The following is a 26,916-nucleotide window of genomic DNA, read 5'->3' on the forward strand; positions in this document are numbered from 1 at the left end:
ATGCCTGCGATGTTCCATTTCCGTGACCCGCATAGCGATTAATGTGAGGGATGGGCCTCCTCGGTGGGGACCCCTTCGTCATCACTTACTGTCCGGCCTGAGACTTCTGGATGTTGTGGCTGTCAAGGCGACAGGTCCAGTCTCACCTTGTCACTCATGCTGACTCATCTCTTCCAGACGGAGCACATTCCTCCTTATGATGTTGTGCCGTCGATGCGTCCCGTGGTGTTAGTGGGCCCATCACTGAAAGGTTATGAGGTACAAATGTCATCTGTTACTCTCCTTTTCTTGGCCAAGGACCCTAGGGACTATCCTTTGGACCCTGGCCCCTCCAGGGTCTGTTTACAGGCAGGAACTGGTAGAAGGCAGCTGATAGTATGTGAGGGCGGTGGTGGGGGGAAACCAGTAAAAAAGAGGGGTAAGCTCTGGAGATCAAGTAAGCAGTGCTGTTTAATAAGGAAGAGTAAAGACTGTAGTACACGACATTCTAGGTTTTGCCATTCTGGCTTTGTGCTTAAATAGACAAAACAAGTAGCATGTGATCTCTAAATCTGAAGCTGGGCCACCTTGATGCCACTGACCCTGCCCCCTAGGGTGATATCTGGTGGGTAGGAGGCATGGAGTACATTTGTTAAGTGAGCTATGAGTTTGTTGAAGCTGATCTAAGATTCTTAATCTCTCTTTCTCTGAGTTGGATAGGTCAGGGCAATGAGCAGGAAAAGGATGAACAAAACCAGCTAAGTCCCAGACAGGGGGAATTTCCAGCACGTGCCGGCTGGCAGGGCAGCTGAGCCCGGTGCTGACTTTAGGACTACCCACGGGTCATCACGAGAGGCAAGCATAACTCGGCCATGTGAAGCAGGCCAGCGCCCTTGTGCATAGCGAGCTTAAGCTGTCCTTGAGGCAGATTGACATCCTAAAGGAACAGGAAGGAGGCTTTGCCTGGGGTCCTGGTGCAAACTGCAGCATCCCAGAGAAAGAACCAAGGGGAGGCATTGGCAACTAACTGTCTGAGTATCATCGTGACAAAAGTGCTCTCTGAGAACCGCTGTAGCCACCCACCCGCCCCGGAGATGCCTGCATACAACCGGGCCCTCCCCTCAGCCACTGTACTCTTCTCTTTCACTTCTCTCACTTTTGACTTCTCTCTCTCCCTTCCTCTGTGTGTGTGTGTATGTTTCGCCTCGTTCTTCCCCCCCCCTCCCCTCTGCGAAGGTTACAGACATGATGCAGAAAGCTCTCTTTGATTTCCTGAAGCACAGGTTTGATGGGAGGTGAGACATACAGATGTTTTTGTATTTTGATTTGCCTTTAACTGAACAAGTATGATAAATTGACTGGTGGATCTGTTCCCAGTGACTACAGAAGGCTAGTAATTCAACTGAACTCAGTGTTCCAGGAGAGTGTACACCAAAACAGCTATAAAAATGTCAAGTTTAGCATGGGACCCCCCTCCCAAGAAAAAAGGGCCTCAAAAAAGGAAATTAATCCATTTGTTGGCTGTAATGTCTTTATTTTCTCACTAGTGAGTTCATACCAAACTGATTTTCATGGGGGGAAAAAAGGTTAAAATGTTAATTTCTAATGACTATGATGGCTCGCTGGTCATGCAGGGTAGTATCTGGGAACTGTGCATGTGTGTAAATTCATGTATCCATGTATACTATTCAAAGATCTGAATACATATAAAGTGCTTTGCAAGAATGAAATGCTGGAAATAACCTCCAATAAGTAATCAAGTTTCCTTAAAACAGGGGAGCAGTTGTCACTTTGTCACAGCCTTCAGAGTGCCTGTGAAGGAAGCTGCACTGACTTGGCTGTTAGCTTGAGAAATATCCATGTTGCATTTTATAAGTCTGTTTTGTATGCATCCTACCACAAGCCATCATCAATATGGCTGCGCCCTCAAATAATTTTATGCTTCAGTTTTGTGGAACATGTCTAGCGCTCTTAGGTTTCCTAGAGAAGTGACAAAATCTGTACTGACTCAACAGTGAGAACATGCTTGTCCACATGTGGAGTGTGTCCCATGGAGAAGCAAACACCTGAGAAAACTAAAGAGTTGTCAGAAGTGAATTTTTATAGTACACGTTCAGAAACCCGGAAAACACGTTGAGGTTATCACTTTAAACTGAATACTTGGTTTAAAAACATTTAAATACTTTTAATTAGATTTTGGATTTTAATTAATACAGCATTTTAAGGAAAGGGAAAATATGATCATGCTTTAAGCACAAATTGTATGCATATAAAACTTAAGCACAAATATGTTTAATTTCATACAAATATGTATTTATAATTTGTCAAAAAACCTTGTATGTGGTCATGTGAAAATAATTTGTTTCTAAGACTAGATACAATAAAAAGTAGCTTAAGTGCTGGGGGGTGGGGCAGTGGTAAGAATGCTTGCTGTACAAACATGAGCACCTGAGTTTGAATATCTAGTACTCACATAGAAAACGTTGTCTCTCATGAACATATGCACACATACAATGCATAAACACACATACATACACACACACACATACACACACACACACACACACATGCATACATGCACACATGGAACTGAGGTTTTACTTCCAGCAATTAAGAATTGCATCAAGAAATGGGCATCCTTGTCTCCATTAGGTAGTCTACTGTGGAACGTAGGCCGGGTCACCTTACTAATAGACCCCTAGATGTAAAATGCTTCGAACACACTGGAAGCCTAATCTTACTCACTAAATGATCAGAGACAGGAACCCCTGTTGGAGGAGAGCAGGTGAGTGGTGAGGAGACTCTCAGGCAGAATGGTTGCTTCACTTACTGTTTGGGGCCTTGGCCTCTGGCTGAGCTCTGAGAGGAAAAGGGCCTCTGCGTCCCGGAAGTAGTGCACATCAAGGCTTGGTTCGTTGGCTTAGAACTTGGTTATGCCTCATTCTCAATTGCAACGGAATCTGGGAAGTACAATTTAGTTATACACCTCAGCTGAAGAACAGAGTTTGCCTTTGCCTTAGTCACCTGCAATCTAGTGGGTACAAAGGGTCGGTAAGAAAGGAAACATTGTTATATATTCTCTCTCTCTCTCTCTCTCTCTCTCTCTCTCTCTCTCTCTCTCTCTCTCTCTCTCTCTCTCTCTCTCTCTCTCTCAAGGCAGGCAGAAAATTAAGCTGTCTCAGAGGAAACAAGAGAAATATAATGAATACTAGAATCTTGGCAGAGGAAACACCAGTACTTTAATTCTAACCTCTCCTCCCATAACCGTCATCAGATAGACAGCCTTCTTCTGTCTAGAAGATTCTGGCTTCTAGGGAACTCATGCCCTAAAAATGTATTACAAAGAAACAGCTGAACCTGGACTCTAGCTTAGCAAGAATGGTCCCAGACCTGCCCTGTGGTGCTCAGGGCCATAACTCTGACCCACAAGTGCCTCTGTGGATGGAAGAAGGCTAACATGAGTGGCCAGATCTGCTGGTCTTGGTTGCACTTGCACAGTTCCTTCAGCTCTGTGTGGACTCATTGGTTTCAGCCTGGGGTGCCTTGACTGAAGGCTGTCCTGAGCAGTGCCCACCTGCCACCTCTAATTCCATCACAGCCCTTGCTGGGGAACAAAGCCCATCCCACAGCTCAGCCTACACTTGTGTTAGCTTGTTTTGGTCCCAGGTAACATCCCTATAAACAGTATGGCTAAAGGTTGAGAGTAGCATTGATGGGAACAAGAAATTACCTCAGAGGGTCTAACAAAGGGAAAGCTGAGTGGCTTCGTTACTGTGTCAGGAAAGACTGGTGTGACATTAATCCCAAGGCCATGGAAGAGGCCATCCCTTTAGCCACAGCCCAGACTTGTCTTGAGTCACATAGAATTACCTGATACTTTATCGACACCACTGAAATGCCTTTCAAATATAGAGTTAAGATTTCAATGCCAGCATGATTCCAGTTGGTTCTACACATTGTGACTAGTTGAAATGTCTCAAAAGAAAATGGTTGGAACTCTTAAACTTCATACGTGTCTGAGTTTCATATGAATGATGGGGATCCAAACTCGAGTTCCTGTGTTTGTACAGCAAGCACTTTACCACCGAGCCATTTCCCCAGCATCAACTTATTACAGATATATAAGTGAGAGATATGAACGTGAGATATCGGTCTGCACAGAAACAGAAGGCTTTAAAGGAGGAAATATTCCCTCCCTTCTGTTAGGTTCTTCCTGTCTCCTGGTGCTAGAAGGCAAATGTAAGCTTCTCTAGATGCTGCTTTTCTCAATGTCTGGCGTCTTTGCTGTGACACCAGAATGAGTCCCAGGTGGTGATGACCCTGGCCTTTATTCCTCAGCCTGTGAGCACAGGCTCACATCTGAGCCACTAACTCAGCTTCTGGGTGACCACCATACATTCCTGAGGTGGTTTCCTGGTGTCTTATTCATTGTCCTTCTTAGCTACTGCAGTTATCTCCCAGGTCAGCCTGTGATGACCCCTGTAATCTCAGAGTCACACGGACCTGCCTGACAACAGAATGGGCTTAGCTAAGTCACATGATCTTGTGATGAGAGCAAGTGTAATAACGGCCAAGAAACATGGTTGCTGTTGGGTATAATGGCATAACCAATACAAAAGTTGAAAAGTGGTAGGGTAAAACTCATACCGTGCATGCTGTTATAAAGTGCTCAAAGGAATAGCGAATACAAATCCATTTGATTTCTCCATGAAAAAAAATTTTTTTTCAGTGCCAGGATTTCATGGGATCTGATGATGACAGAGAGTCTTAGGGGTGGGGGGAGGGGAAATCCAGAAGCAGCTGGAGACGGAGGCAGTCCTGGAGGAGTCTGATGCATAGATGTGCTGGAGAGAAATGGGTACTGAAATGAGGGGGGGAGGTGAGAGAATGACCTTGCTTTCGGGTAATGAGAGGACAGTGAAGAAAACCCTAGTGAGCCCCCTGGAGAGGGACTAAAGATGGGTAAGGAAAAAGTTGGCCCGGGAGCCTCTCACAGATGCTAGCACGTCTTCTGTGTGGGGAATATTGTGTTTTGAGCTGTGGCAATCTACTGTGTTGTGTTTTTACCAATTAATAAAAGGAGGGAAAACAGCACACTGTCTTTAATTGAAGTCAGCCAAGAGAACAATTGACTTAGATGTGGTGAACCGGCATAGACAGCAGGGTCTGATGGAAGCCTGCTCAGTGTTTCTTTGGCTGGCACTTTGGTATGATAATAGGCATCACAGTCAGGCAAATGCCCTGTGGTTTTCAGAAAGAGCAAATAAAAAAAAAAAAAGAAAAAAAAAAAGAAAAAGAAAAACTCCATGAGCTAAGAGGCTTTCGTATTCAACACTGCTTTTCAGATCCTGATTGAAAATCAATGCAGTGGGATAGACAAAACCCATCTGTTTGGCTGTAACAGAAGGAAAAGCTTGGATGATTTTCCTTTTGTCTCCTTAGAAATATGAGTCACTTTAGACCTATTTGTTACTCAGTTTGTTTGAGTCTAGCTGTAGTACATGTAAGGAGAAATGAAAGATGCAGTACTAAAATGCTCCCAAGAACCTATTGTATAGATCAGTGTCCACGTGGAAGATTGAGTCCTGTGAGTGGCCTCATGTCTTAAAACATAAGCAGGAAACAGAAAGACTGAACTAGCAATGGCACGTGGCTTTTGAAACTTCAGAGTAGCTTCCAGTGATGTACTTCCTCCAGGAAGGCCACACCTCTTAAGCCTCGCCAAGCAGTGACACCAGCTAAAGATCAAGTATTCCAATGTCTGAGAATATAGGGGACATCTCAAACCACCAAAAATGCTAACTAAGAACAATCATTGAGGAAATCAGTTTTAAGCCAGGCACCTCGCACACATCTTTAATCCCAGTTCTCAGCGAGCCAGAAGCAGACGATCATTACCTGTTTGAGGCCAGCCTGGTCTATAAAGCGAGTCCAGGACAGCCAAGGCTACACATAGAAACCCTGTCTCCCCCCCCCCAAAAAAAAACAAAAACAAAAAGAAAGAAAGAAAGAAGAAATCAGTTTTATATATTGCCTTCTTTGCCCATATCAAAAGTCCTCTGAGATACGAAAGACAAATCTGTCACCGTTATATTGATTAAGGGACGAGGCTCAAAAATGCTGTAACTTGTCCTTGAGAATGACAGACAGAGAGGTCCCTGGGCCAGCCAGCGTGGAACCCTTTTCATGTGATCACTAAGAACTTAAAAATATGTATTATAGTGAATGTCTACCTTACTAATTAGCCGGAACGAAGAAGGGTCTTCCAGCTGTTACATTAGCAATGTGGGGCTACTAATTATTTTTGAATGGATTTGTCATAACTGAAAAAAAATATCTTCCCATAGAAAATCCACAAAAGGGCAGATGAAGTAGCTCTGCAGATAAAGGCACCTGTCACCAAGGCTGGTGTCCTGAATTCTATCCCTGGGCCTCACATGGTTGAGTGGAGAGAACAGACTCCTACAAGTTGTCCTCGGACCTCCACAAGCACACTATGACATGTGCATGATGCTCCCCGCACCATAAATAAAAAAGTAAAAAGAGAATTCAGAAAGCTAATACTGATTATCATCAACCAGGATGAATTCTGAAGTAGAAACATACAATAGGTAGAGTGCAGACTTGCTGGGTTTAAGGGATGATTTTTGCTCGGTTTCAGGGACATTATCTGCTACACCCCATCTTCGGGGGAGCTGAACTCCTGTTGGCCTGTAACTACTGACACTGTCTCAGTGAAGAAGGTTTCAGAATGCACGAGAGTGCCAGCAGATCAGAGGGATCAGTAAAGCAAGAGAACTAGGAAGCATATTATTAGTTTATAAGCATAATAAAGGGGCTGGAGAGATGGCTCAGGGGTTAAGAGCACTGACTGCTCCTCCAGATGTCCTGAGTTCAAGTCCCAGCAACCACATGGTGGCTCACAACCATCTATACTGGGATCTGATTCTGGCCTGCAGGTGTACATGCAGATAGAGCACTCATACTAAATAAATAAATAATGCCTTTTTAAAAAAAGCATAATAAATAAAAAAACACTTGATGGTGAATATAATCCCTAAACTTTCGCTTAAAAAGAAAAGTTGAGGCCAGGTATCCAGTTGTGATAATGGTTAGCCTCTTGGCAGGGGAGAACCTTCTTTGTCTTACTGACAGTCTTCTGGAGCCAAGTCTGCTCCTTTCTGGACTCCAGTTCATGCATGTGTATTCTTGCTAACAGACAGCATGTGTAGTAGTAGTAGTAGGGCATGCTGTTTTTCCTCCCGCCCTCAAAACTCCCTGGAAATAATGACTCATGAGACTCAAATTATTATTTTACAAATGCCTAGGCAATGTAGCAAGGCTCTTCTCTGACTAGCTCATCACTTAACCCATTTACATTCTGCTATGTGGCTGGTTACCTGTGCTCAGGTACCATATGTCCATCCTCCTAACATCTTGCTGGCTGAATCTCAATCGCCTGGCTCTATCCCAGAATCCTCTCTGCCTACTAGATGTCCCACCACCTATTTTCTGTCAAAGCTATAGAGGCCATCAGATTTTATTATTGCCAAGTGGTACATCCATTCAATACACAAGGGACTCCTTCTACACACACGTGTGATCAGTGGAGCCTTTTTCATTAGAAAATAAAATGAGAAAAAGAACATTTTGTCACTCACATTGTTTCCTCTACAGATAACATTCAAAGTAGCTTTTTCCATATATGTTAAGTATTGGTTGTATTTGAATAGCTTTGTAAAATTGCTTTATAACACAGGGAAAACATAAGAGCATATATTTGGTGATAATTTACTCAAAATTTAAAAACCCGGAGTTACTGTTTGGCTTAGGTAGAACTAGAAATTTTTGGGCACAGCAAAAATTATTATTCTGGAAAGCTGAATTCTGCCTTAAGTCAGCCCACTTTGTCTATAGCCATATAGCATGTTCTAGAATATGCCCATGTGTTTCTACTCAGATGCTCCATTTTTTAACAAACAAATAACTTAGAGTCCCAGATTAAGCAGGAGCCCCCATTCTGTAATGAAAAATGGGCTGCCTGGGGGGAGATTACACCTTAGAACTGCATGGGTAAGGCATGGCAGCTAACACCTGTAGTTCCAGCACCCAGGAGGCTAAGGTGGAAGGATTGCTGCAAATCTGAGGCCAGCATGGGCTACAGAATGAGTCTGTCTCTAAAAAAACAAAAACAAAACAAATCAAAAAACAAACAGAAAAACAGAAAAAGAAAGAAAAAAAGCTGCAGTGGAAACTCAGATAGGCAGCTCGCTGGATTCAAACCTCGTATGAACACCCACGGTGTTCACAGCAGGGCCAGGGTTATTGTAAACCTGCACCTGATGGCTTGGCTCATCTCAGAGGTTCCTTGTTACTGGGAACTAAAGCTGAGCAGAAAGAGGACTGTACACCCAGGTGACTAAGCGCCATCCTATGTGAAGGCTGCCGACCTTCATTGCCTGGAATGCTCAGTGGATGCTCTCTATCTTCAGTTTCTTTCTTGGTAAGATGTGAAGTTGTTACCCCAGTGAGTTGGTTTTTTTTTAATGTCACTTAGCAGTTGAACTTCCCCTTTTTGCCTTTCCTTTTTTCTCTCTCTCTTTCCCTTTAAAACAAAACCAATGAAATCATGAGTGAGCTTCACACATAGAAAACAGAAACTCAGAAATATAAGCCGGGAGCCACTCGCATGCCAGCTCCCAGTGGTTCCTAGGAAATTTCCACGCTGCTTTTGTTTCTACCCAGGACAATGTGAGGCCACCTTGGATGATTATCACGACGTGAAAATCCAAACAGTTGAAACAGCGTAGTGTTTTAAACTCCCTTGGTTTATGAACACAGCAGCCGCGGCTAGCACCACTTGACTTCAGAATCCCACTGGAGTTCAGCACCTTCTGTTGCTTTAAAGCTAGGCAGGGTGGTCGATACCTATGGCTCAAGTACAAGGGAGGCCTGAGACAGGAGGATTATGAATTCAGAGTTATCCAGATATGCATCGTGAGACCCTGCCTCGATTTTCTTTTGGTTTCCAAGGATTTATTTACAAAAGGGACACTTTTAGGTTCTCCCCAAGGCTTCTAGCCACCAAAGTTTCCAAACAGTATTAAAATGGCCCGAAATGGGAGTGAAAGGACCTGCGATTAAACACATGCTTCCATCTTCACTCAAACCCTCAAAGACATTTGATCCTGGAGAAGAATAAGGCTACTCTGAGAATAAAGGGAAGAGATTCTTCCGTTTTTGTTCTGAGTTCAGCCAAGTTGTATGGGTCGAGGCAGGGAAGGTCTGTGGATTTCTCTGATTGGCCTAGGTGGACCAGCTTTGAGTTCTGCAGATAATAGCTAGAGCCTGAGCAATCTCAGTTAAGTGCTATTTTAAAATGATAAAGTCTTCGTGCCTTCATTTGATAATGCATATTCGGGTTGCTCCCCTCTCTCCATATAAAACCTCTGCTTTACTCTTCTGTAACCTCAAGGTGTATTCTAACTTAACAAAACTCCAGGAGCATGTTCACAGTGACTTCAGCCATCGGGGTTACAAGTGCTCACTGGTTGTGCTTGGATCCTGTGCAAATATGCTGAGGCTCCTGTGCCTGCAGAAAAGAAACTATTTCTCACATCCCACCAGCAAAGCTCCTCGTAGGCCTGTGGAGAAATCCTTCATATACAGGGAATTAACCATTGAGGCAAGAAACACACCTTAGCTACAGGCTGGCTGATTTTTTTTTTCCTGTGATCAAATGAAGCTTTCCTTTTTTGGCCATCAGTGTTGGGGCAGAGCAGTTGTGGGTCCTAAAGGTCTTGTTCATGAGCAAATCAACTGTGAACTCTGAGGAAACTCTAAGGCTATTTATTTCCTAGACATAGCATAGACAAACCAGTTAATTCATGGTTTGATTCCCTCCTGGTCTGGTGCGTATTTTAAAGGCTGCTTGGCCAGCCAGGCCCTAGTGGAGGGAACCCATTCACTGGAGTGGTTTTCAGTTCAAGAGGCAAAGCCTGATATCATTCACTGTGTGTGTTCTCATGTGAGCCAGTTTAAAAATCCTGGTGGCCGATGTTTACTGTACTGTGGTTCCACGGTAGTATGCAAAGCACTTTGGCTGTAAGTCACTCAGAGAGCCACATGCCATTCTTACAGGCCTGTTCTGTTCTGTGTTCCTCTTCCTAGGATATCAATAACGAGAGTGACAGCTGACATTTCTCTTGCTAAGAGGTCTGTCCTCAACAATCCTAGCAAGAGAGCAATAATTGAGCGTTCAAACACCAGATCCAGCCTAGGTAAGATGTTTTCATACAGGCATGAGGTGGGTGTGCGGGGAATGTCTTGTCCTGCTTTGGCACTGTCCTGCCTGGAAAAGTGCTGAATATGTATTGAGAAAGCCAGCTAGTGGACAGGACAGGGGTAGAATCTCGCAGCAACCAGAACCTTGCACCCCCTCTCTTTCTCTCCTTTTCTCCCCTCCCTCTTTCCCTTCTCCCCCCATCTCTCCCTTCTTCCTCTCCCCCCTGCACCTCAGTTCTAATCAATTAGCAAAGCATCAGTCTGCTGGGAGGAGATCTGCTCAGGTTCCCCTCTGCCCAGTTGCTGCTGACCCATGGTAAAACACCCATTTCCTTTCCCCCCAACTTTACAATAAGGTTTCTGTGATAGCTGACATTTGGCTGACATGAAAGGAGATGAGACTTTTAGAAGAGGGAAGTAATGGAGTTCTTGGCCAACTGGTATACCCAGAAGAATAACATCTTTCAGTATAAATAGTGGCTGCCATGATGAACATGCAGAAAACTTAACCCTTTCTTTTCTGAGCACTTGTTGGAAAGCATCTTAAAATCCTCCCATAAGAGAGATTAAAAGGTGTTAGAGACGAGCCAGGCATGGTGGCACATGCCTTTAGTCCCCAACACTCAGGGAGGAGAGAGGCAGGCAATCTCTGTGGGTTTGAGGCCAACCTGATCTACAAAAGTGAGTGCAGGACAGCCAATGCTACACAGAGAAACCCCGTCTCAAACAAAAACAAAAACAAAACAAAACAAAGCAAAAAGTTGCAGATGAGTTAGAGTGTGCACAGAGGTAAGTTACTGTGAGTCACTTTGGGAAATGTTATTCTGAGGCCATGGGAAAAATAATAACAGTTTTGAAAATTGAGTGGGAGTATGTTCATCTGTAATCACAGCACTTGGAAGTAGAGTCAGGAGGAGCGGGGGCTCAAGGCCAGCTTGGGCTACATAAGACCTTGTCTCAAAAAGCAAACAAATACCAGAGCCAGCTTGACACAAAGAACATCACCAATCTAGTGGGAAAGAGTGCTCATTAAGGGCCTCCAGCACCAGAGTCTATGTCAGTCCCAGCTCTGTTAGCCTGTAGCAGATTTATGAATCGTCCATTAAAACCCCTCTGAGAACCTGATTGCTGAGTTCCTTGAAGAAGATGAGCTAGGTAGACAAAAGTGCCTTTGTCTCCCGTGTTTCTATAATTTGCTTATTATGCTTTATACACATATTTTCCAAATACTGGGCTCACCCCACTATGTAATGTGGCCTCCTCCTGATCTACCCAAATTCCACCACTACCTATGCAGTGTGTTGTAGCAGTGACTATGAACTGACTCCAGAGTAAATAAAACCCTGGTATTTCTGAGCTATTTGGACCTAGACTAGGAAGCCCGTTGTGGGTTCTGGTCCTGGGGAAGTCCAGTTTGTATTATTTCAGTTTTTGTTCCTTCAGGACAATATACAATATTATTTTACATTATAATAATATGTGAGAGTTGAAACTACAATCATTTAAGCTTGTTCTGCTGCAGTGCTGCCTAGAAGCGTCTTTAAATCTGTGGCAGATTAATTAAAGCACAAATTGAAAACCTACCTACCTACCGCAGCATCCTTCTGCTGAAACTGACTGTGGTAAAAATTGGTTTTATTTTCCAAATGCCCTTCTTGCGAAGAATTGCTTTTTAAACTGTTTCTGACATGCCGTGGAAAAAAAAATGAGTATATATTCATTATTACTAACAAATATCCCAAAAGCTGATAATAAAGAGAGTTAGTGTGGAACCTTTCAGGACGTTGGTATTTGATAATGTGAAAGTGGTATGTGTTTTTGACTTATTAAATCCATATTGTTAAAGATTTTTATTTGTTTAGTTGTGTGTGTGTGCCACATACATGGGGGTGCTTTAGAAGGCCAGAACCCCTGGACCTGGATTACAGTTGGTTGTGATCTGTGTAATGCTGAGAATTGAGTTTGGTCCTCTGCAAGTGCTCTTACCTGCTGAGCCATCTCTTTAGCCCCATATTTATACTTTTTAATGTAGATCATGCTTTAAATATCAATAATTCTATAAGAAATAGAATCTAATTCAGATTTTGGGCATGACCCACTACAGCAGGTGATTCATAAACTATATAGAGGACTTTTTGTTGCTGTTCTTGTTTTTTGAGACAGTACCAGTTTTTGAGACTGCAGTACAAAATGCCATCTAGGCTGAGATTCTCTGTGTTTCCCAGGATGACCTTGAAGTCATGATCTTTCTGTCTCAGTTTCCCAAGTACTGGAATTTCAGGCATGCACCCCCATGCCCAACTTCTGTATTTCAGGAAAACATATACTTTGATCATGTGTTTCCCTTAAAACAAACAAGCAACAACAACAACAAAACAGAAGAAGAGGTTGTAAGCCATGCATAGTGGCACAGCCCGTCTCATCACCACAGTACTTGGGAGGTAGAGGCAGGAGGATTCCAATCAACTTGGGCTACGTAGCAAGGCTTTGTCCCCATATAAAGTAGTTGGATTGCTTCAGACATTTGAAAAGAACTAGTGTTTTTATTTGACCAACATATAAGATGCAGATTTGGGTCACCTGACTATCACAACCAGCCAGATAAGTTTCAGTCAAGATGGAGTCAATGCAGCATTTTAATACAATCAGGTAGGTGTGTGTGTGTATGTTATACTTACGGTAAATACTCCTTAAACAACTTTATTGGCTCTAAAGCTTAAATTCAACAAGATTTGGTAATCTACTTATTATCTGAGGAAACTCACAACAATTAGCCAGGATACAAAAGTGTGTATAACACTCAAAGCAATACCGTTGGCCAGGTTGTTTGTTTGTTTGCTTGTGTTTCTTCGAAAATGTCAACTACAGAATGTTAAAATACAAGTTATTGGTAGAAATACCTCACTGTCACTATCCATCCCTCTAATGTGTTCCCTAAATGTGGTCCTTGTTAAAAGCAACCCCAAAATGGAATCACCATAGCTCTACAAATAACTCCATGCTAGGCCAAGTGTACAGAGCAAACCAAGAGCACTGCCTCAAATTCTTCTACCAATTGTTTTATCCTGTGCACAATTTTATCTTTGGAAAATAGTTTTTTAAAAAGGGGGAGCACACCTTTAATCTCTGCACTTGGGAGCCAGAGGCAGGCTGACCTCTGTAAGCTGGAGACCAATCTAGATGACAGTGTGTTCTAGGCCAGCAGGCCTACATAATAAGACTATGTCTCAAAAAAAATGTTTTGCAAAAAAAAACAAAACAAAAAAAAAATGTTTTGCTAGTCAGGCCTATAAAGGTTCAAAACAGACAGACACATCTGGAAGCTTACACTATTTTTTTTCTTAGAATAAATAATAATTGCTGAGACTAACCACTATCTGCCATTTTATTGTTTCCCCTTTTAGCGGAAGTACAGAGTGAAATTGAAAGAATTTTTGAATTGGCAAGGTCGTTGCAATTGGTTGTTCTTGATGCAGATACCATCAACCACCCAGCACAGCTTATAAAGACATCCTTAGCGCCCATCATCGTCCATGTCAAAGTGTCATCTCCTAAGGTAATCACCATATTCCTGTCTACGGGGTCAGGGTCGGGAAGAGTCCTTTCTTGTAGTTTTGCTCTGCCTTTTTTTGTGGGCAGAAGAATGTCTCAAGAGTCTGTTAATGGGCTCATTTCAAAACAGTTCTCAAGTCCTAGGGATGTGAGGGAGGCCAGGAAAGATACTACATCTCTTCCAGAAGCTCCTGCCTGCTGTCAGGTTGGCAAAATACTAACGAGAACACAAGGAAGGAAAATGCAAAGTAGACTCTGGCGTTTCACAGGCCTTCATTTCCCTTTGTCAAATTTTCTGTATAATAATCACTTCTTGAATCACCTATATTCTCTGCCCAGGTGAGAGATAGAGTAGATAATTCAGAGAGATACCTTCTGTAAGGTAAACGACCACCATGTAAACACCTCATCATTTGTGTGTAGCTGGGTTGGTTGAGGAACACAGTTCTTCCTTGGTTAGGCACACTGGTAAAGTATGCCATTGGAGTGACAGGAATGGAGGAAGATGGCCCCAGATTGCACTCTTGATTTTGATGTTCCTTTATTTTTCACATTTACTTATTTTTTTTTTAAGTTTGTGTGCATATTCACTTGCTCTGTCATAGCATATGTGTGGAGGTCAGAGAACAACGTGTCCAAGTTCTCTCCTTTCACCATGTGGGCTCTGAGGAATGAACTCAGGTCATCAGGCTTGGTAGCTCTCACCTTTATCCATGGAGCCTTCTCACTGCCCTACCCTCAGCCTTGTTTTTAAACAATGATGCTATTTTAAAAATAAATATGAAATTGGTATCCATGAGAGCCATTACCTTAATACGTAGTTCTTTCAATGCCTCCTACAGTATGTGTGTGTGTGTGTGCATGCCTAAATGAAAATTCAACTCCCCGCCCAAACAGTGGTATCCTTTTGTGGTTAGAAAAAAAGCCTACAGAAGCTGTGATTTGTTATCCTTCCCAAGTTCTCAGCCTCTTGGAGGGCACCTCTCCTGTGCAGTAATTGTACAAATCCTGACCACACTCAGTTAATTCTGGGGAGTGAATAGAACAGACTGGTATTGCCTTGAACACCGAAACTCTTCTTGTCCCCAGCTGCTGGGGTCCCAAGCATCCTCTGCAATGATCTAATGTCACCTCCACCCCCCACCCCCCACCCCCCAGTGCACTACTCCTGTGCTGTCTAGAAGTGCAGGATCAGGGGTTCACATGGACCCATGCACTAAAGTGTCACAGAACTTCATGAAGTAGTGCTGTTGAAGTAGAGAGAGCCCTACTTCAATATTAACAAAAACAGTGAAATAACGTGTGGCCAAATGCAGCCACCGCTATGAACAAAGGCACAGATAATAGTCTTTCTTACATGCAGCAATGCTTCAACACAAATGCTTTACCTAGATTTTCAACCCTGAAGTAGTTTGATTAATTTAACATTAAATCAAATATTTCATTAATTATTAAAAACTATGACATGCATAAATGACCTTGCTATGTGACATGGAAATAATGAACTGAAGTATTACTGAACTGAATAATACCAAAATATTGACTCAACGTGAGCAGGAACAGACCAGCCCTTTCCCTTTGACAGGGAGATCTGAAATCTGCAAGAGACTTAAAAATCTAGGTGGGAAGTGAGGCTGTCATCAGGACCCCACAGGGAGCTAGGACAGCCAGTCCACCTAGGCCCACAGGGCACCAACACAGAGATTCTAAGTGGGTTATTTCTCACATTGTAGATCTCTTTACTAATCCTTGGGGTTACATAAGGTGTAAAAAAAATAAAAATAAAAAAGATCCCAGTATATTTGGTTTTCTTTTAACTCACTGACAATGCCTCGGGTTCCTGTCATCCTGTCAGGTCTTACAGCGGCTGATTAAGTCCAGGGGAAAGTCTCAAAGCAAACACTTGAACGTTCAACTGGTGGCAGCTGATAAACTGGCCCAGTGCCCGCCTGTAAGTAAGACCTTTTTTTGTCTTGATCGTTGATGACTATTTACAGGAGGGAGGTTTTCCTTTCAGTATTAGCACCATGCCTTCTATTCTACAGAGATGCTGGTGCCGGTGAGTACATCCTTGGCATGAGCTGCTGTTGTTACGTTGGGTGAGCCCAGGCTCCCAGGACAGGATAGTGTCTGCCTTGTCCTGAGACGTGAACTCGGAGTCAGAAAGCCATTTTCATTCCAACTTTCTTGATTACCTTTCAAGCACTCAGGCACTATATCCAGTCACGTGTTTACTTGTAAGAAAAGAGCAAAATATAATTGCCAGCTTGGCTTTCCTTTAGCTGTTCTGTTAGAAGATTCTGGTGGGCACCCAAGAGTGCAATGTTGAAGGTCAAAACTGGATGGCAACCAGAAGGCCTCTGTGTTGGTAACAGATGAAAGGATCATTGAGGGGTGAGAAAAGTATATGCTACCTAGTGTCATTGCTACAAAACACCTGCAGGATCTGAAGGCATTCATTGGTGGGCTGGGCTGGGCTGGGAAAGGTGACTTATCATAGGCATTCGAGGAGTGATGGTTAGTCACATCTGTGCTTGCTCAATTGACTCATGGTATCTGTGCCTAGTTTTCTCTAAAAGAAAATAACCATCTTCTTGGTGGGTTCACTAGATTTTTAAAAATACTTGTAAAAGGGTCTTTTATCCTCTGTGAAAGTATAGAATCCAGTTCAAGTCCTTGGAGAGATGACACAGACAAGCTATATAAACCCACTGCACGGATGCTCACTACATGCAACTGGGGTGAAAATTCAAGAAGCACCTGTGTGCATGTGTGGGAAAGTTCTTAGAACAGTGCCAAGCACAGGACACACGCTGTCCAGGAGCTGCTGTCGTCATTCCCAGGTGTGCGCTGTCCTGTGCCACATCTGGTCTGTTATGCTCTGTGAGGATTGCTCCTCTTGGGCTCACTGTTGTGTCGTACCTCCTCGTCACGGTGGGCTCATAGTACATGTGTGTTGACGAAGTTAAGAGCGAATGGAAGGTTGTACAGGCAAGAGCAGCGGGAACAATGATAAATCCTTTCATTAGCTATTTTACGTGGGCCAGACAGCTTGCTGGATGCTTTCCGCAGATCATCTGTAATCTCAGCGTGAACTAGTAAAGCAGACAGTCTAAGCCCCACTTTATCGCCGAGGCAACTGAAAACAGAGTTGATCATTGAGTTTGGTAAGATCATGTGGCAACTTAGGATTAGAAGTAGATCCATCTGGCTTCGAAGCTGTTTCTTCTCTTTCACCACCTACCCTCCCCACACAATACGTTTATCAGATTACCCACCCTGCAGATAAATCCAGAGATCTATTTTTGCTCCCAAATTACCTACTAAAGATGTCACTTACAGAGTGGAAGTTTGGCTAAGACATCAAGAAACTATAAAAGAATGTGTCACCCAGCCCCTGGCTCTGCAATGGCTCACAGTTGAAGGGAAATAGTCTTTACTGAAGATTATTTCTCCAGTGTTATTTCAGTTTTACTGCTACCAAAAGCCAGGACATATGCTGTTCTTTTTACTTTTTAGGACAATCTTAGATTGGTAGCTATAATCAGTATAGCATTCTTCAACGCAGTCACTAAAAAATGGAACATCTTTTCATTTTATGCCAGTTTATTAACACTTGGTCCAAATAATTGCTAGAGAAAATAAATTATGTCCTATTAAAATTGAGGTATTTGAGCTGCTGAGGACAGTACTAAGATTTTTAGAGTGAAAAACTTCACTAGGTTCAGTAGCCCTAACATGCAAGGTCCCAGCACCCCTCTTCAGTGTGCCAACTAAAGAAACAAGGAATGAAAACCAAAGGAAAATGATTCAATGTGACCATACCGGGACCAAGAACAAAGGGATTCAGTAGTTCCCTATGAAACCCACTTTCAGGATGCTGGCGTGAAGGCTTAAATAAGGGGCAGGAGTTCCTGGTCATGGTGTGGTGCAGCTCATCATCAATACGTCACCATCTCCATTTGCCCCATAAGCTGTCCTCTGTGGGAAACCTTTTCTTAGAGGACAAGTTCTTTCTCTGACACCAGGGCTTCAGCCTTTCCCTCCAGCAGCGCAAGTTTCCTAAGGAAATTCCAATCCCTTGGAATCCATTGTTTCAGTAGCTTGATAGTCCAATATAAGTTCACAGGCCTCTCTTTAGAGTGCCTCTTCTCGTGCTGGATGATTAAAATAGGGCTTGTACGCTGGTGTATCTGCACAACTTGTTACCTCTGAGATATGTGGCACCAAAATCAGACAAAGTCGCATACTTACATGTAAGCAAAATGTCAGCGTACTGGGAGGACTGCCCTCTTCTATCACTAGATTAGCAAGACAGACACATCTTTGTTTTGAATAATTGGTCAGATAGCCTGGCATTTTCAACAAGCAGCCAGAATAAGTAAGGGTGCCTTGTACTTAAAACTTTCAAGCGTGTGACAGTGTGTGCAGAGCACTTGTCATTCTGGGAAAGAATCCTGCATTCTATTTTGGCCTACATGAAGCAATGTTCAGATTACAAAAGCTAGAAGAAATTTTAAAATGTGTCTGCATTTTATCCCTTTACTTCAAGACAATTATTATCATTGTTACCCAGAGAGTGGAGTCAGCAGATTCTACTAGCAGGGTGTCACACTGCAGTGATATTACAGGCAGCAGGTTTTGGAAAAGGACAGCTCAGATGACACTGAAGAAAGAAAAGTAGCTTTCGGGCTGGAGAGATGGCTCAGAGGTTTAAGAGCACTGACTGCTCTTCCAAAGGTCCTAAGTTCAATTCCCAGCAACCACATGGTCACTTACAACCATCTATAATGAGATCTGATGCTGCCTTCTGCTGTGCAGGCATACATGCAAGCAGAATACTATAAAAATAATAAATAAATAAATCTTTAAAAAAGAAAAGTAGCTTTCTGTAGCTAGAAGGATGATTCTCGTTCCAGGGACTATGAGAGCCAAAGCGGACCACACAAGAGTTTCCTATAGTATGTACTATTGGGTTCTGTGGGATGACGTCAGATGATATGGGGAGAAGAATGCTGGATCTAAGGATGTTTAAGAAAATGCTAATGTAAGCACTGACTATCAGGCTACTTTGCTTAGAAGCCCAGTTTTGCTAACATGCTCTTTGTATCTCCAGTAGGATAGGGGATATCCTGTGCTTCTCAGTAATGTGTCTGCAGGTCTTTTTCCACAGAAAAGCCTGTGGGTTTAATGTTTCCTGGAGCACTTAAAGGGAAATACAACTCTGTTCCAGTCTTCTCATTTTACAAGTGAGGGAACTGAGACCAAAAAGAGATGAACTGGCTTCCCCAAAGCCAGATGCCTTGGGCAGTGATAGTGTCTTAATCAAGGGAGAGTCTAGATCAGCGGTTCTCCACCTGTGGGTAGCAATCCCATTGGGGGTTGCATATCGAATACCCTGCAGATCAGGGTGTTTACATTACAGTTCACAACAGTAGCAAAATTACAGTTAGGGAGTAGCAACAAAATAATTTTATGGTTGCAGGGGAGGTGGTCACCACAGCATGAGGAACTGTATTAAAGGGTCACAGCATTAGAAAGGTTGAGAACCACGGCTCTAGATGGTAAATGGCAAGCAGTTATTACTACATAGATTAGAGTTTCTGTTGCTGCGCTGAAACACCATCACCAACAGCAGCTTGGAGAGGAAATAATTTATTTCATCTTAAAGCTTGCAGTCCCTCACTCAGGGATAAGTAAGGGTAGGAACTTGCGTCTGAAACCTGGGAGAATGAAGGAAAGCCGAGGCCATAGTGGATCTCTGCTTACTAGGTTGTTCCTTGTGGCTTTCTCAGCCCGCTTCTCACAGCACCCAGGACTACCCACCCACGGTGAGGTGTGCCCTTCCACATACATCGCCAATCAAGAAAACACATGGAGGCATTCTCTCAGTTGAGGTTCCCTCTCCCAAAGTGACTGTAGTTGTATCAAGTTGATATAGACTAGCCAGCCAGCACACTACATCTTCTTCACAAGAGAGAATACGCCGTGGGCAAGGCTTTTGCTAGGAGAAGGGCCAAGAAACTTTTCAGTAACAGTCGAGGTTTGTTGAAACAAGTGCTATTCTTTGCAAAACGATCCAACTGTGCCTTTGAGTAGCCATGAACACTATGCATGTAAACCATGGGAATGACTGGGCTCCATTCAGATTTTGTAGAAGCAAGAGGGCAGGCCCATTGCAGCTGGAAGGGATTGCCGCTTTTCTTCTAGGGCAAGTCTTGTACCTATTACTGCAATAAATGGTCGTAAACATGGCCACTTCAAACAGTAGCTGATAGGTAGTATTCAGCCGACTGATCTCTCAGCCGGGTGAGTAGGAAGGACTCAGCCAGTTATTCCTTTCCACTTGGCCCAAGGCCTTTGTCATGAGTCCTTTTCTGCGGGACTATGGGCCTCTTACATTGTATCTATCTGATCAAATGCTGTAGTCTCTTAAGGGCTCGTTTTAGATCCAGGCCCAGTATCTCCACAGCATTTGGCTGATCTGAATGGTTGTAGAGGCTCTCCAGATCCAAGGGGATGGGGACATAATGTTCCATCTCAGTACAGGAAGAACCAAGGAATTTGTGGCCATTTCAAAATCTGCTCTAGGAAGGGGGAAAAAAAAAAATAACTGGGACAATAGGCTACTGGGAGGCAAACAGGAAAGTTTCCCCAGCCACTGGGATGTAGGAGGCCCTGCAGACTACTTTGTTGTGATGGTTAGCTGGATTATGTTTTCTTGGTGTGTCTACACAGCATATATTTACATTTCAATTTTCTTCTTCAGGGTATTAGTGTCTTTTCCTTTTCAGAGAAGTGGAGAATAGTGCATTTCAAAGAGGACAAGTTCAACTTTTCCCAGTACCATGGCAATAAGAGTTGCATAACGCTTAGTGAGCCAAACAGATAAACAATTGGATGATAAATGAAACATAATCCTTTAATCCCACTTAGTTACAGGCTGACTTCTGTTACCAACAGCTGACCTGGTGGCTCTCTGAACTGCATAGTGACTTTTTATGTGTATTAAATGACACTGACCACTTTTTCTACAAAAGCTGGACTCATCCTCTCAGCAGAGGCTTTCTTGCAAGCCTTAACAGTTTGAGAACCAGAATCGTTCTCTTCTGTCCCACTTTATTTCCCATTGCTGAATGGACTTCAAATCATTCTATCATGCATGCAAGTTCTGAGAGGAATTTTCCACTGCCCAGTTCTAGCAGTATTTAAATTATTGAGAATGGTATGTATTCTCTCTGTTACTGCATTCATGATTATAAAACCCAGAATGCCCACCATTTAATTTTTTTATTGTTATTTATTTATTTTTATTTGCCTGTTTGTTTTGAGACAAGGTTTCTCTTTGTAGCCCTGGCTGTCCTGGACACACTTTGTAGACCAGGCTGGCCTCAAACTCACAAAGATCTGCCTGCCTCCCAAATGCTGGAATCAAAGGCGTGTGCTACCACGCCCAGCCTTGCCATTTACTTCTTAACACTGCTTTTTGGAGTAATCTCTTTCGCATCTTCCCTTCATGAAACAAAGCCTCACAGGATCTGATTTCGGTCTATACATTTCTAGGGATTTCAAGCAGCCAAACTAGGCAAACATGATAGAAGTGGTTCCTTCCCACCAATACTATGGTATACCACACATAACTGACATAAAGTTAACAAAAACATCAAGTGCCTTTTCCATGGACAGCCACACTGCCAGATGTTGTTACAGTCTTTGAGGAATAAGAATGGACAGGATAGAATGACATGGGGAGGGAAACATGGTAGGGTTCAAAATCAGTGTCCCTATATCCTTTCCTTTGTGTCAGCCCCACCCACTAGTGGCAAGAACTGATTCTCTCTCTCTCTCTCTCTCTCTCTCAGTGTCTTAAAAAATAGCTTCTGCCAGAGTCTGTCACTATTGGTTGGCTTTACTTTATCCCCACAGGATCTCCTAGATCCATAAACAACAGCAGTTGCTTAAGCGTGGACTCTAGTTTCCAATTAGTTGTTGAACAGTGTTGAATATTCAAGACCTCAGAGACTTTAATAATACAAAGAATGCAATTCTGATGTGAAGGTATCATTTGCTGGCTAGTTATTATGTAGTTAATATTAGCGTTGATCCATCCAGCCATGTTACTTTACTGAAAGCACTTGGTGGTGATTCTTCTTAAATGGTGGCACCTTAGAGGCCTCTCTCTATGTTACAGCAGTAAAGAAGGGAGGTAGGCAGATGCCTAGTATTGCCTACTTCCTCTTAGAAATAGGAAAGATGCTGCGAATGATGCTCTATCTACACGCAACAGATAAATGAAAGCAAAGGATAAGCCACGGAGTTTGCACACATATGCCCCGCTGTCTAGCTAAAACTCAGTAGTGAGCCATCTTTTTAAGAGATAAAATCAGGAGCTGGAGAGATGGCTTATCAGCTAAGAGCACAGGCTGCTCTTTTAGCGGACCTGCCTTTGACTCCCAGCTTATGACTTTGTATAACTCCAGTTACAAGGAATCCAACGCCCTCTTCTGACCTCCTTGGGCACCAAGTAGGCATGTGGTACACAGATATACATGTAGGCAAAAACACTCATACACATAAAGTTTAAAATTTTTTAAATTTAAAATTAAAGGGAGGTAAAGCCAAATACATAGTTTCTAAGGTTTTTAAACTTTGTGTTAAGAATGATAAGTCACAACTTCCTGAATAAACATGTTGGACAAGATCCATGAGTAGTTTGTATTTTGTAGTCATTAGGAAAACTTACAAAAAAAAAAAAAAAAAAAAAAAGAAAAAAAAGAAAAAAAGAAAGAAAAGAAAACTTACCAGACACACTCTATATGTTTTCCCTCACAAAAGAACACAAATAGATGAAATTTACTCCATTCCTCGTATAGGACCTGAACCCTAATATTTGTTTTGTAAAAAAAAAGACAAAAAACAAAAAATGGAGAGACCATTTCAGTTTGCCCCTTGCACGGATTCTAGCACAGCCAGCTGTAGCAGCACTCAATCCCCAGTAAAACTCCTTAATAAGGTAGGTGGGGAAGTACTTAGGTTGTTTTTAAAACATAAACCGCCTTCAGTTTCCTGCCTCCTCCCAGGACTGCTCTTCTCCAAGCTCTTAGTGTATGGCAGGCCTGTTTCTACCACCCAGAAATCACAGTGCTTTTCTTCTTAGTATTTCTGAAAATGTTTGTCCAGGAAGCACGTCTCCTGCACCCCATTCCTGATGTGGCACAAAAGGGCTCCATCCTAGGGTGCCAGGGGTGCTCAGTATGGGAGCTCTCTGGAATCTTCTCTGTTCCTTTATACCTCAGGCACAGCCACAGGCATAAGAGCAGAAGGGCAAACTGTTCTCTGGGACGTGTGCTGCTTAAACAGCTCTCTTTGTCTGGTTCCACACTTAGACTTCCTGCATGGGATGCGGCTGCTCAGATACAGCTTTTACATTCATTTAAAAAGGTGGCAAAGCTGATTTGCAGAACCCTCTTGAGTTGCTTCACTTTGAATTTCTTTTTGAGTTTGTATATTTTTTTTAAGACTCCTCTCCTACGGCCAGTCTAGTACACAGCTCTATTCAGCTGTGTTACTTCCTAAACAGAAAATAATAATAATAATAATAATAATAATAATAACTGCCAAGACACATAGTCTGTGAGATTTTTTCCAAGTTGGAAATAAGTGTATACACCAGGGTCATTCAGAAGGTGAAATTTGCTTTCTCTGTGTTCTAACCATCCTCTACCATATAGCCACTGTTTGGCAGTAAAAAGCAGTTTGTAAGAACCGATCAGGCTTAAGCAAACAGCCCTGTGCTGGTGTGTACAAATTCTCCCCATTGGCAAAGGGAAGCACTTTATTAAAATTCCTTGTAATTAACTGTGCTGACTGTGGTTTCCATAGAGACAGTGTAATAAGGAACAGCTAAGTACATATACACTTCACTCAGCACCTTGTAGTCTGTGGGTTCTCTCTCTCTCTCTCTCTCTCTCTCTCTCTTTAAAGAAGTTTTCATTTTAACGATCAAATATTAGTTGTGCAGATGAATGAGTTCACTGCTACTCATCAATATGCTGTGCATTGCACACAGCCACCCACTCTTCTGCAACCTGGGACCCTCCCCACCCCGCCTCCACTTTCTCCTACCACGCTCCTCTGTTCCTAAAACTCCCTCTTTGTCTCTATTTCCTAAATCCTTGCCCTTCCTCTGCCTTCTATTCCATTCAGCCCTTCTACAAGGTTGACTCACTGCTTTCCACGCATGAATGAGGAGGCCTGCCTTGCTGCATTGGCATTGTTTCACTCAGCACACCTTCTCTAGTCCCTGCCATCTGTTTCACGTCTGAATAGGATTCTATTATGTAATTGTACGGCATTTTCTTTCCCCACACATTTATCACAGGGCACCTAGGTTGGTTCCATACTTTGGCTACTGTGAATAGTGCTGCAATGGTCTCAAGGGTGCAAGTCCACTTTAGAGATAAATACTTAGCATCACATCATGTGGTGCTTCTACTTTTAGTTTTGTGAGGCATCTCCCATTTCTTTTCCACAATGACTGCGCTGCTGTCTCGTCTCACCAAGAGTGTGTAAACGCTCCTATTATTTCTTGCACCTTAATAATAACCAACCATTCTAACTGAAATGAGATGGTATCTTAACCGCGGTTAATTTTGTTGTGTTTGTTGAGAAATGCTGGGCCACTGCTTTTAGCGCAGAGCTGTGTGTCCAGCCCTTGCCTTGTTTGTTTGTTTACAGACACAGCCTCATTCCGTAACCTAAACTGGCCTAGGATTTGCCTGGCTGACCTCAGACTTGTGATTCTTCTGCCTTAGTTTTGTGTGTGCTGGGACTGCAGGCTTGAGCCAACACACTGTGCTCGTTATTGTATGATTTACATTTCCACTATAATTAGTCAAAGTGAGCTTTTGTTATATGCTTGCTGTATGTTTCATTTTAAGAAGTATCTATTATGTTATCTTTTTGAGTTCCTTCTCTGATCTGAATGTCAGTGTGCAGTGTTCCATTTGCAAATATTTTCTCCCAACTTTTGTCTCTTAATCCTGTTGTCTGTTTTGCTGTGGCAGCATTTCTTAGGTCAGTGTTAACTCGTTTGTCTGTTTTTACTTTTGTTACCTGTGTATTTAGATTACTATCTTTTTTTTTTTTTTTTTTTTTGCCTATACCAATGACAAAATATTCCCCTGTTTTCATATACCCATTTCATAGTTTCAGGCATAATTCAGGCTTACGAGTTAGTTAGATCTTTGATCCATTTTGAATTGGGTTTCTTGTGTGGTAAGAGAAAAGGATCCAGTTTTATTCTTCTGCATAAGCATATCCAATTTTGTCAACTATTTATTGAAGAGACTGTCGTTTTTCCACTATTACATTCTTATCACCTTTGCCAAAAACTGTTTGTGTTGATATGTAGTTGAAGGGGCCAGAGCACTTGCCTAATATGTGGGAGGCCCCGAGTTCATACAACACACACACACACACACACACACACACACGAGAGAGAGAGAGAGAGAGAGAACAAGAACATACCTTCACACATTGTTAGGATCTTTGCAGCCAGGGAAGGCCCTTCAGTGTCTTACTGGGAATACATAAGTCCATGCTAATGATATAGACCTGTGCAATCAAATGTGTACAGTGGACACCAACAATGATAGGATGAACAGGGTCCCAACTCTGGCCTCTAAGTCACAGAATGTGTGAAACCATGGAGACGGGTAGAACGGAGAGGGGCCCCTCAGTGAGTGCTGCCCACTGTCCTCCAGCTCTGTTCTTACCACCTGTGATGCTTTGGGGCCTGCGGTTGTTCTTCTTCTGCTCAAGTCAGTACTGCAGCAACACAGCTTCTGTTAGAGCATTGAGGATGCGTCTCAGGTCTCATCCTATGACAGCTGAAGTTTGTACTAACCAGGGGAGGAGGGTTTTGATGGCAAGAGAGAGAGAGAAGCTTCTTTGGTTTAGTTGGGAAGTGAGATTTCCAGTGAGGGCTTCTAGCAATCAAAGCTCTAGGTACCAGGTGTTCTGTGTCTTGTGGGCCACAAGGGTCTTTTTTACCTGTCTGAATACCAACACAGCCTGGAACAGGATAAATGCTGAGTACATAGTGTATGGATGAATGAAATTTGCATAGAAAACACAGTGGAAAGTCTATTGACTATAAGGGCCTACACTTACTTACCTGGCCAAGGTCACCTGATATGGCCATGAGGAATGAAACTAGGTTCAGTTTGGAGGGACCATAGCAAGACTAAGGCTGTGACTTTTTTTTTTTTTTTTTTTTTTTTTTTTTTTTTTTGACAGCAACCAAGAGTTCTTATACCTTTATCAGAAACAGATGAGATAGTTTACATAGTAATGACAGTGTCAAGAATCCTCTTTTCTAAGCACTGAGGAGAATGAACCAGCTGGGACACCACCAGTTCCACTAATCTTCACCCAGCAATGTCAATGCTGGTGGCAGTAACTGTGCATTTGGCTTATTACTGGGAGTTCTTATTTTGGTAAAATGAACTCATAAAAAGAGTGGGAACATGGCGAGGGTGGTGGGAGAGGGAAGGCTCACCACCACCAACTACTTATACAGGGTGTGCTAGCCCTTCCCTCTAGAATGGCTTTCTCTTGGTGAGGCACCAAGGTTTTCTGCCTTTCCCTCCAAACGGTATGCATTGGGTATATCCGCCTCTTTTTCCCAGTTGCACTGCCGTGACAGGGGAACCACTCTACTCTTTATGGCGCAAAAACTGCTTCCCACTTAGAGGTAAATGTCGAGCAAAGTCCTGACTGACATAAACATGGACATCAACAGCTTCTTAGGTGGCTTCTTTATTCCCCAGTTAAATTCTCTTGTTCTTAGCTGTTTTACAGAACAGTCTCGTGGGAGCAGCCATCACTATTGTGTGTTCTCTAGTATCAGTCCCCACTTCATTTTCTTATTTTATCATGAGGCAGATAAGATCGTTTTCATGAGCATTCTGCAAACCAACTATGTACTTGTTACTACCTTCAACACAGTTATAATATTCATTCCAAGCGCAGGGTTGTGGCTCCAGTCGTTTTTAGAACTCTCTTTTTAGCATCATCATTAACTTGTTTCTTTTGTAT

At 42.8% G+C, this 26,916-nt stretch overlaps 1 protein-coding gene across 6 annotated transcripts in view; it reads left to right on the forward strand.

Moving 5' to 3' along the window:
- Nucleotides 1–26,916, forward strand: part of Cacnb4 (calcium voltage-gated channel auxiliary subunit beta 4) — a 253,882-nt gene that overhangs the window by 223,482 nt on the left and 3,484 nt on the right. For all 6 annotated transcript variants that reach the window (XM_051167106.1, XM_051167107.1, XM_051167108.1 and 3 more), the window contains 5 exons: nucleotides 178–258; nucleotides 1,216–1,274; nucleotides 10,150–10,259; nucleotides 13,668–13,819; nucleotides 15,671–15,766. In XM_051167106.1, the coding sequence (XP_051023063.1) occupies nucleotides 178–258; nucleotides 1,216–1,274; nucleotides 10,150–10,259; nucleotides 13,668–13,819; nucleotides 15,671–15,766 (498 nt within the window). The remainder of the gene's footprint in view (nucleotides 1–177; nucleotides 259–1,215; nucleotides 1,275–10,149; nucleotides 10,260–13,667; nucleotides 13,820–15,670; nucleotides 15,767–26,916) is intronic.

The sequence above is a fragment of the Acomys russatus genome, chromosome 24 (genome assembly GCF_903995435.1).
Source record: "Acomys russatus chromosome 24, mAcoRus1.1, whole genome shotgun sequence".
Taxonomy (NCBI): domain Eukaryota; kingdom Metazoa; phylum Chordata; class Mammalia; order Rodentia; family Muridae; genus Acomys; species Acomys russatus.